The 11,230-nt window shown below is 55.4% G+C and overlaps 1 protein-coding gene across 1 annotated transcript; it reads left to right on the top strand.

Annotated features, from left to right (window-relative positions):
• Nucleotides 1-1,045: 1,045 nt before the first annotated feature.
• On the top strand, nucleotides 1,046-3,052 carry CHST14 (carbohydrate sulfotransferase 14). The gene has a single exon (XM_044230961.1). The coding sequence runs from the start codon at nucleotides 1,108-1,110 to the stop codon at nucleotides 2,236-2,238; it is 1,131 nt and encodes a 376-aa protein (XP_044086896.1). The 5' UTR covers nucleotides 1,046-1,107; the 3' UTR covers nucleotides 2,239-3,052.
• Nucleotides 3,053-11,230: the final 8,178 nt, after the last annotated feature.

Below are 11,230 nucleotides of genomic sequence, written 5' to 3'. Positions count from 1 at the left end.
AGCTAGGTGCCCAGTTCAGGTGGGGAAAGGCTGGCCCCTGCTATCCTAGGCATTCCTGTAGCTGCCTGTAGCCCACATGGTCAGCCTGGTGCCACAGCATGTTTCCTTACAGGCAGGGAGGCTGCCGCTCTGTGCCCCCTAGCTCCTCACCCTTCCAGATGTGTGCTGATCACACTAGTGATCACCAGGCACCGAACTGTCATTGGCCCCTCACCAGAGTGTCCCAGTTATCCCACCCCTTCAGGCCTCGGGGAGGAAAGACGGGAGTGAAGAAGACTCCATCTCCAGACATTTATTTCATCGTTACCCAGTGGATGAATCCACCAGGATGGCCATCCACCAGGTACTGTTAAATCTAACGGTCACCATGGAGATGAGCCACTGGTCAACGCTTGGCAGTCCCGCTACTCCTTACTGGAGTGGCTAGGGCAGGGTGAGGGGGGGAGCACACCGGGGACTCCGCTTCCAGCGAGAAAGAAGGATTTCCCGAAAGTTTGGACTCAGCGCACAGCGCTGCGGGTGCCCTCTGCCTCCAGACACGCTGTTGGGAGGATGGTCTCAGCCAGGCCAGAGTGTGCGGCAAGGCGTGCGGTGCAGGTCCTCTTCGTCCAGCTCCCCGAGGGCACGCGCTGCACGAGAGAGAGCCGTGGCCTGGGTTTCTTTCTGCCTTTCGGGCCTCGTCAGCTTTTGTCTGCGAAGCCCGGAGCTCCGGGGTTGCCCTGGCTCCGGCGCCCTCTCCCGGGTGGGGGTCTGCACGCTCCCTCCTCGCCAGCTCGGTGCCGGGGGCGCCCGCCTCTCTCCCCGCCCCCGGCCTGGACCCGCCCCCGCGCCTGTGTCACGGCGGGGCCGGGGGCGGGGAGCTGCCGGGCGGGACATCCGGCCACGGTCCCTCGCCGCGCCCGCCAGCCGCCCGCCGCCCGCTCCGGCGCCGCAGCCCCGGAGCCGGCCACCCCCACGCGCGCCGGGTTCTCCCGCCGCCGCACCCCTCCCCGAGCCCTCCCGCCAGCGGCTGGCCCAAGTCCCCGGCTCCCGCCCCCAGCCCGGGCCCGCCTCCCCGGCGGCCCGCCGACCTGCCGGGCCGGCGCAGGCCCCCACCTCTGGAGCACCATGTTCCCCCGCCCGCTGACCCCCCTGGCGGCCCCAAATGGCGCCGAGCCCCTGGGCCGGGCGCTGAGGCGGGCCCCGCTGGGCAGGGCCCGGGCCGGGGTTGGGGGGCCGCCCCTGCTGCTGCCGTCCATGCTGATGTTCGCGGTGATCGTGGCCTCCAGCGGGCTGCTCCTCATGATCGAGCGGGGCATCCTGGCCGAGATGAAACCCCTTCCCCTGCACCCTCCCAACCGCGAGGGCGCGCCCTGGCGCCAGGCCCTCCCCAGGCCTGGGGGCCTGTCCCTGGAGGCCGGGGACCCGGACTTGCAGGTGAGGCAGGACGTCCGGAACCGGACCCTGCGGGCAGTGTGCGGACAACCAGGCATGCCCCGGGACCCTTGGGACTTGCCCGTGGGACAGCGGCGCACCCTACTACGCCACATCCTCGTGAGTGACCGCTACCGCTTTCTGTACTGCTACGTCCCCAAGGTGGCCTGCTCCAACTGGAAGCGGGTGCTGAAGGTGCTGGCGGGCGTCCTGGACAACGTGGACGTCCGCCTCAAGATGGACCACCGCAATGACCTAGTATTCCTGGCCGACCTGCGGCCCGAGGAGATCCGCTACCGCTTACAGCACTACTTCAAGTTCCTGTTTGTGCGGGACCCGCTGGAACGCCTCCTGTCTGCCTACCGCAACAAGTTTGGCGAAATCCGAGAGTACCAGCAGCGCTATGGGGCGGAGATCGTGAGGCGGTACAGGGCTGGCGCCGGACCCAGCCCTGCAGGGGACGATGTCACCTTCCCCGAATTCCTGAGATACCTGGTAGATGAGGACCCTGAGCGTATGAATGAGCACTGGATGCCTGTGTACCACCTGTGCCAGCCGTGCGCTGTGCGCTATGACTTCATAGGCTCCTATGAGAGGCTGGAGGCTGATGCCAACCAGGTACTGGAGTGGGTGCGGGCACCGCCCCATGTCCGGTTCCCAGCCCGCCAGGCCTGGTACCGGCCGGCCAGCCCCGAGGGCCTGCACTACCACTTGTGCAGCGCCCCGCGGGCCCTCTTGCAGGATGTGCTACCCAAGTATATCCTAGACTTCTCCCTCTTTGCCTACCCACTGCCTAACGTCACCAGGGAGGCCTGTCACCAGTGACCGTGGGTAGGGGCCAGCAGCTGTCAGCGAGGGGTGTTGACAATGCCAGCTGCCTGCCATTTAGAGAAACCCTGGCTCTGGGGACCTGGGGCTTCTCCAGATGCCTGGGTGGCTGTGACTGCCCTTGGAAGTTCCTTGTCCAGGGTGGGTACCCACAGCGGCTCAGAGCGCAGGGTCAGTTGGACAGGAGGCCTGGGGTTCCCCGCTGGGGGGATTTCTTAGGGGCCGAGTGACCTTTCCTGCCCTGGCCCAGGCTAGACACCAGTTTGCCAGCAAAGCAGTGCATCTGTTCTGAAGATTGGCTCCAGGCTCCTGGCTGCAGGGACTGTGCCGTCCACTTCGTCTACCTTAACCTGTGGCCAAACCTAAAGGTGACACCAGTCAGGGCGGGGATGGGGGTTGGTGGTGGTACTGGGCTCTGATCGCCATTCATCCACCCCCTGTGCCTCGGGGCTGCAGGCAGCATTCGTGCCTTATAAATGACTTCGGTGCCTTTCTGCTTCAGACTCAGAATTTCCTGCATTTTCCAGATTCTTTCCGTTTCTCCAAGGAGAGGAGAACTGAGTCAGGGCCCTTGCCTGGTAGCTCCAGGACCTGGCCCTGCACACATCCAAAGATCCCCTGTGCCCAGCCTTTCTTGGCAGGGGGCTCTAGGCACCCTCTCCCTTCCCCCAGGGTTGTGACTGTGGCTGGTGTATCTGGCTGTCTCTTTTCTGACACATTTATTTAAAATTTGTACTTTTTGATAGAATGCTTGTGAAGGCTTTGTTTTCCACATTGCTGAATTTGTAATAAACGTGGTTTTGTATACAAAGCCAGCATCTGTAATTGTCCTTTGGAGCTCCTGTGTGTGCAGTCTCTCCATGATGCCTGTCTCCCCAGGTCAGGAGAGGGAGCTTGAGGGTAGAGAAAGTGAGACCAAGTTTAAGTTGCTTGGGGCAGTCCAGGGGGCCATTTCCATATCAGGGAGCCTCTGGGGGCTTCCCATAGGCCATACCCAATCACAAATGCAACTTCTGGGATGCCACCCAAGGACAAGCCCCATTAGAAATGACCCCATGTCTGGAGCACACCTACAGGGATTATTCCCTGAAGAAGAGGGTAGGTATGAGACAATGGCTTCTCTTCCTGCTAGGCAGGAATACTTTTTGACTGAGAAGGCCACACCCGCAAAAGGGGATTGTGCTGTGAGCCACTGCAGGTTATTCCTAACCTGGCATCGAGAATTACAAAGAAGGCAAGGAGGTTGAGGAAGGAGCAGGGTCTTGCCGACTTAGGCTCAGAGGAAGTTGTGGGCGATGTGGGAGGAATACAGTCTAAGCATTAGAGAATAGGCCTCCATGTGCCTATTCCCCCAATGCTGTCCAGAGTTCCCAGAACCACCAGGGGATGGAGAAAAGGCAGCTGAGCCTGCCCTGCCCGTGGGAGAGAAGCAAGGCCAGAGCTAGTCAACCCTTGTTAGCCCTATGTCCTGTACTTCCAGTGGGAACTGCTGTACTTAGGGACCTGAGGTAGTGGTGAGAAGCGCCAGAGGGAGTGAGGGAGGAAAGTGAGAAGTGCCTCTTTGCAGATACCTTGCTATTGGCCTGACTTTAGAGGAGAAATCAGGGGAGAGCAATTCTGTGGGCACTCATGGTTCTCCACCACAACTCCTCAGGAGACCTTTACTTGATTCTCTGTGTGGCTCAGAGGCCCCTCTTTGGGGCCCCCTTGGCTCGGGGGGGCCCCCTTGGTTCTTTTCTTTTTTTTTTTAAGATTTTATTTATTTATTTGTCAGAGGGAGAGAGAGAGAGCGCGCGCACAAGCAGGGGGACTGCCAGCCAGAGGGAGAAGCAGGCTCCCCGCTGAGCAAAGAGCCCGATGCTGGCCTCCATCCCAGGACCCTGGGATCATGACATGAGCTGAAGGCAGATGGTTAACAGACTGAGCCACCCAGGCATCCCAGGGGCTTACCTCAGATAACGTTTAGCTGCTCCGTTGTCACTGCCCTGTGACTTCTCCATCTCCCCCACTGAGAATGCAATTGTGTGAATTTGAGACCATGTCTGTCTCGTTCCTTTGACATTCCCAGGTCCTAGCCCAGGGGGCTGGCATGCAGTAGGCATGCAGATGGCCGGGCAGAACGAAGGTCTACTTCTTGCTGCAGGACAGAACACTGTCCTTGGAGTCATCCAAACGGATCTCTCCCCCAGTTGCCTGACCACCTTTCTGAGCCTCCCCGACCTCCACTGGATCACCAGAATCATAGCAGAGTCCTGGGAGGATGAATGAAGACCGAATGAGTAAAAGGACCTCTCCTAGCACCTGGCTGAATGCTAGTTGAATACCTGATCCCTCAGAGGCCTGTGGGGACAGGCTAGAAGCCAGGACACTGTGTCCCTCCAGCGCTGGAGACTGGAGCTGCCTCTGGGCAGAGCTCCTTCAACCTGTGGGTTCATTTCCCCTGCCAACCGGTCAGGCCTGGTCAGTCCCTCCCTGAGCTTCCACGGCCCTCAGGAGCCCCCCCTTTTATCCTCCCCCGCAGCTGCTTCCCCCCTGGGCTTGGAACAGCTGCTCCAGACCTACAGCAGCCACTCAGTCACTCACCCCCACTAGGGCCTGCAGAGTGGGGACCCAGAAAATGCCCGCCCCCTGCCCTGCATGCCTCATTTAAATCTCTCCACAGACCAAGAGCATCCTGTTGTTATACGGACACAGAAACTGGCACAGAGAGTAAGTATCTTGCCCAAAGTCCAACCCAGGGCTGTGTGCCTCCCAGATTCCAGGAGGTGGAGATCGGGGGTGGTGGGGTGGTAAGAAAAGGGAATAGGAAGGGGAAGGAAGATGAAGGGTGGAGCAGGTGGTATTGGCGGGCACTGACACACGTTCTCTCTCCTCGGTCCTTTCAGATTTTTTTTTTTTTTTAATTTATTTGACACAGAGATCACAAGTAGGCAGAGAGGCAGGCAGAGAGAGAGGAAGGGAAGCAGGCTCCCTGCTGCGGGGCTCGATCCCAGGACCCTTGGATCATGACCTGAGCCGAAGGCAGAAGCTTTAACCCACGGAGCCACCCAGGCACCCCTCTCCTCAGTTCTTTCATTCCTTCGTTTACGGAGATTCCAGTTCAATCCCGCTGACACTTACCAGTCCCTGCCCCAGGAAAAGTAGGGGTCCAATGAAGTCCTTGATGTGGTTAGCTTATTGGTTCCTCTCCTCCCGGGCAGAAAAGAGAGCCAGGCCACAGAGCACTCTGACAGCCAGAACCAGACACCTATGGTTCGGGCAGGAGAGCTGAAGGTGAGAGGGAAAGACTGTGCTGAGACAAATTGTCACCTACCACCATTTTTTCCCTAGAGTCAGCCCTGGGGGACTTAATTTGTCATCTACGCTTCTTTTCAGGAAAAAGGGCCTCTTAAAAGGAGGTGTCAGACAACTGACAGAATGGGAGAAGATATTTGCAAACGACATATCAGATAAAGGACTAGTGTCCAAAATCTATAAAGAACTTAACAAACTCAACACCCAAAGAACAAATAATCCAATCAAGAAATGGGCAGAGGACATGAACAGACATTTCTGCAAAGAAGACATCCAGATGGCCAACAGACACATGAAAAAGTGCTCCATATCACTCGGCATCAGGGAAATACAAATCAAAACCACAATGAGATATCACCTCACACCAGTCAGAATGGCTAAAATCAACAAGTCAGGAAATGACAGATGCTGGCGAGGATGCGGAGATAGGGGAACCCTCCTACACTGTTGGTGGGAATGCAAGCTGGTGCAACCACTCTGGAAAACAGCATGGAGGTTCCTCAAAATGTTGAAAATAGAACTGCCCTATGACCCAGCAATTGCACTACTGGGAATTTACCCTAAAGATACAAACGTAGTGATCCAAAGGGGCACGTGCACCCGAATGTTTATAGCAGCAATGTCCACAATAGCCAAACTATGGAAAGAACCTAGATGTCCATCAACAGATGAATGGATCAAGAAGATGTGGTATATATACACAATGGAATACTATGCAGCCATCAAAAGAAACGAAATCTTGCCATTTGCGACAACATGGATGGAACTAGAGCGTATCATGCTTAGCGAAATAAGTCAAGCGGAGAAAGACAACTATCATATGATCTCCCTGATATGAGGGAGTGGTGATGCAACATGGGGGCTTAAGTGGGTAGGAGAAGAATCCATGAAACAAGATGGGATAGGGAGGGAGACAAACCATAAGTGACTCTTAATCTCACGAAACAAACTGTGGGTTGCTGGGGGGAGGGGGGTTGGGAGAAGGGGGGTAGGGTTATGGACATTGGGGAGGGTATGTGCTTTTGGGTAAATTGGAAGGGGAGATGAACCATGAGAGACTATGGACTCTGAAAAACAATCTGAGGGGTTTGAAGTGGCGGGGGGGTGGGAGGTTGGGGTACCAGGTGGTGGGTATTATAGAGGGCACAGCTTGCATGGAGCACTGGGTGTGGTGAAAAAATAATGAATACTGTTTTTCTGAAAATAAATAAATTGGAAAAAAAAAAAAAAAAAAAAAGGAGGTGTCAGAGTGCTGTGTGTGGCCCCAGTAGGGCCTGCCTTGTACTGGGCCCCCAGGTCAGACCTAGAGGTATGTGGCCAACTCGGAGCCACCAGGGCTAAGGCCAAGGTATGCACAGAACTGGACACCTGGACTGTGTCTTCTTGGAATTCCCCCTTTGCGTTAGGTTGGCCCTCGTCCCCACACAGAGCTACAGCCATCGGCTGGCGCCTCTGAGGACAAGGGTCCCCTTTCAAACTGGCTCCAACCTGTATAGCCTAGTTCCCCAGGGTATGGTGGAGGGGGCTGGCAGTTTAACTTCTCTCCCTGGCTGAGGGCCATGAGCAAAGGAAAGGAGAGGAGCCCAAACGGGCTGGCCATTGGGCTCTGGGCCCTGACTCCACTCCCAGGCTCCAGTTCTGGTCCATTTTTCATCCTGTCTGATGCTGCTGCCCAGAAACCACCTCACCTTAATTTCTGAGGTCCTTTTCTCTCCTCTCCCTTCCACTCCCCTCCCTTCCCTCCTTTGTCACCCCTGGCCCCTCCCTCCAGGAGCGTCTCACAACGGCAGACCCACTACGGCAAGCAACAAGGTTCCCACGGAACAGCTAACCACCACCCTCCCCACCCCACACCCCTGCCCCCTCCCCACCCCATGCCCCTGTCCCCAGGTGAGCACAGAACCCTCACCTTTTCCATGAGTCCCAGGATGGTCAGACCTGCAGACCCTTTCCCAGGGTGGAGCCAGTGTTTGTTTTTATTCCTTGAACCAGTCCCTGCCTGCTTTCAGGCAACAGGGGGAGTTCTTCTCTCTCTTCCGGAAGGAAAATCCAAGTAATTAACAAAGCTACTCTGAATCGAGAGCATGTTCCCAGGGCACTGCCAAGTCCTTTGCCTTGTCACCTTCTTCATTCTTACAACCCAGCAAGGTAAGTTGAATTATTCCCATTTTATAGATAAAGAAACTCCCGCTAAGAGATAGCGGTGTTGGGATACAAACCAGCTCCAGGTAGTGCTTGCCCCTCCCAAAGTGGGCCAACTGGCATCTGTCCTAAGTTCTCCAGCTCACTGCATCTGCTGATAAGCATCGTGTTTGTTTTCTCAAATGTTTGCACCCTTCCCCCAGCCTTCTTTCCTGACACTCCACGTGTGATTCGGTCCACAGGACCCTCCGGCTATTATAAAATTCTCCGAATTTGCTCACCCTGAGAATCAGCTTTCGAGCTCAGGTCCCGTGAGCAGCAGGTGTCAAGACAGAATTAGACATGCAGGAGATGCATAGGAGCAAACAGCTGTGCAGGATAAAGTGGGAGGAGCAGGAGTAGGGAGGAAGAGCCTGGCACCTGTGAACGGAGAGAGGGAAGGAAGATTGGGTGGGAAGAGTCTCAGATTACCATGAGGCTCTAAGAAAGGCCCAGCAAGGCCAGTGGGGACTCCTGGAAGGTGTGGAAGGGGAAGGTGCGGCAGCTGGCGGCTTTGCACTTCTCACAGCAGGTTCTCCAAGGGAGATGTGAGCAGGCCACCTCCATGGCTGCCACACTCCCCCCAACATGGCTGCCCTGACCCGTGGGGATTGCCCCCCTTGCATTCTGTGATGACCTTGGCAAGAACCAGAAAATTGAAGCTAGCTGAGCAAGAGCCTGTCAGTCAATTTAGTCAGTGGCTGGGGGATCCTGAGCTGAAACTCTGGCCCATGGCCCTTTTCCCGCTTTGTTGCAGGACCACTGTCCCCCTGCCTTTCATGGGTGCTTTGGAAGACATGTACCACCAGCATGCCCAAATGCCCATGCCCTCATTTTCAGGTGGTTTTCTCTGTAGTTTACCCAGCTTGCTGCGGGTTCTCACTGTTGTTGGTCCTTGTGTGGTTGTCATTCATGGGGTGGATACTGACATTCACCTTCACCTAGGTTCCATCTTGCATAGGCTCACATCCTTTCGGCTGAGAACAGACTTGCCCACAGGGAGCGTCTGGATGCTGGTGCCTGTGCCTCCCAGCAGATGTAGTCTAGGCTTCCTCCCAGTGTGATCATGCAACTGGCTTTAAACGCAAGGGGCAGCCTGAGAGGGAGGTGAGGTTGCCCTCGAGGGAGCTTCTGGGGACCCACATGCCCAGCAATACCACATCTTCCATAACATTCTCATCCTGAGCTCTTAGGCTTGTTACTGCCCGGTTCTGGACCCGACCACACGGAGACAAAGAGAATCACAGCTTCCATCCTGACCCCAGGGATAACAGAGTTCCAAGAGTCCCAACGCTGTGGCCAAAAGGGCCATCAGGGTAGAGGAGTCCATGGGAGCTAGAGATCAGGCTGGACCCTGAAACAAATGTCTACAAAGGGCCCCAGACTGCCTGGAGGAAGGACTTGACATAGGCTCAAGAACGGTGGATTTGGCTGGGCAGGGGTGGGGGAGATGGGGTAAGGCTTTCTGGTTGAGTAGCTAAGTCAAATGGGGGTCAGCTGACCCCTGGCAATTCTGGCATGCCTCCCCACCCCACAGTGAGAAGCTGTAATGAGCGTCTTCCACAGAAGCTGCTAGATGCAGTGGCAGGCCAGTCCCCTGTGAGAGGGGTCTCCTGCTGCCTGGGTACCAGTGTCCAGTAATAAAAAGAGCAGTGTTCTGACAGATGAAAGATAGAGCTGGTCTAACTAAAGTAGGAGAGCCAGGAGGGAAGAGCCATCCCCTGGGCAACTTTTAGGGAGGAGTCTTTGATTTTTGTCCCTGTGACTACCCTCAGCCCAAGCGCCCATGGAGAACAAATATGAATAGAGGGGGGACTGGGGAAGGGATGGGCACAGAGGAGGAACACAAGGAAGGGGAATCATAGACACCTGGCGCTCCTGAAGGCTTTTCTCAGCTACTGGCCAGTTAGCCCCTCCCTCCTCTGAAGTCCCCAGTGTACACTTCTAGGAAAGTTTTCAAACCATGGTGTTGTCTGTCCCTGCCCTGTAGACTGGGGGTTTCCCAAAGGCAAAGGCCAGGCCTTGTTTTGCTTTGTATTTGGTACATAATAGGTGGTCAATAAGGGTCGAATAAGTGAAAAGTCTGATGATTGGATGGATGATTACCTGGATGGATGGATGGATGGGTGTATGTGTGAATGAGTGTGTGTTTTTGTGTGCACCTGTGTGAATGGAAGGATGGATGGCTAGATACAGAAGTAGTCGATGGATGGATGGAGGGATAGGTGTGCATGAGTATGCATGTGTAGGTGTGTGAATGGGAGTATATATGGAGGTACATAGTTGGATAGATGGATGGATGAATGGGCTGACGTACGGATGGGTAGATTGGTGGATGAGTGAGTACATGGGTGGTAGATGGGTAAATGGCAGCAAGGAGAATAAAGGAAATGGAACTTTTGCAGGAAAAGGAATCAGGAATCACAATGGGCATCTGGCAGCTAGCATATTGCTTCTCAGAAGGAGAAGACTGGAAGGAAGAGGAGATCTTCCACCAAGGAAGGAATAGCAGAGGTTTGGGAAGTGGAGGAAGTGGCCCAGGCAGAGCAGGAGAGAAGGGGTGTCACCTGGACTGGTGGTAACGTAGCCAGGTAAGAGAGAGATCCTGAAAAGTGGAACCAAGGGAGAAGTGAGGAGGCAAGAAGTGGCCATGGGAATTCCGTAAAAGGAAGGCTTCCAACAATCAAACGCCTTGGCTAACATGGAGGTAGAAGGAGGCTGTGTTCCTGCCCATGTGTTTCTGGCCCATCTGAGCTGCCTAGAGGAAGTGGGTCTCAGCCACCGGTGGTTATTGGGAAGGAAGTCCCCTGGGGGTGGTAAGGACAATGAAGAACCCTATTCCTCCATTCCAGTCCAGGCTCTGCCACAAGCCTCTGATGATCTCGCTCAGTCCCTTCTCTGAGTCTCAGTTTCAACACCTGTCACCTTCACCATCCCATGAGGACTTGCAGATCACGAGGAAAGGAGCTTTCCATGGCATAAAACTGCACATACAGAGGGCTGGACAACAGCAGCGGGGTGAGAGCTTAGGAGTCAGAAGGTTCAGAAACTTGCTCTCTTGCTGAGACGCCTAACTAACAGGGTCCATCGAACAAGTCTCTATGCCTTTCTGAGCCTGTTCCTCTACGAGCGAAATGACCAAAATAGCATCTCACCCAAGGAGCTGTAGTGAGGGTTCAGAATTAGTCACAGAACACACCTAGCACTCAATAAATGGAAGCCAATACTATAACATAGAAGGGATTTGTCAGGCCTCCGTGCACGATTGGGCAGCCAGGGCCCGGATGTAGGCGGGGTCTGAGGAATGAGCACTTCCTTCTCCTTCTCACAAAAATACTATGTGCTCCTCAAGGCCTGCCCCTGGAAGGCCGTCTACAACAAGCCTGGGATTAAAAGTGTCATTTCCAACTCTAATGTCTTATCTTCCACAGAGGAGAAATCTGCATGCCAGGCACCGAACATGGCTGAGGACCCGGGCTGGATGGGTCCAGACTTCCTTCTTCCCCTAGGGTGA

This window comes from Neovison vison, chromosome 13 (assembly GCF_020171115.1).
Source record: "Neovison vison isolate M4711 chromosome 13, ASM_NN_V1, whole genome shotgun sequence".
Lineage (NCBI taxonomy): Eukaryota > Metazoa > Chordata > Mammalia > Carnivora > Mustelidae > Neogale > Neogale vison.
Note: the sequence above shows the minus strand (reverse complement) of the source record. Positions and strands in the feature narration are given on the sequence as shown.

Coding starts and splice junctions, on each gene's coding strand:
- CHST14 (XM_044230961.1), top strand. CDS start 1,108: ATGTTCCCCCGCCCGCTGACCCCCCTGGCGGCCCCAAATGGCGCCGAG.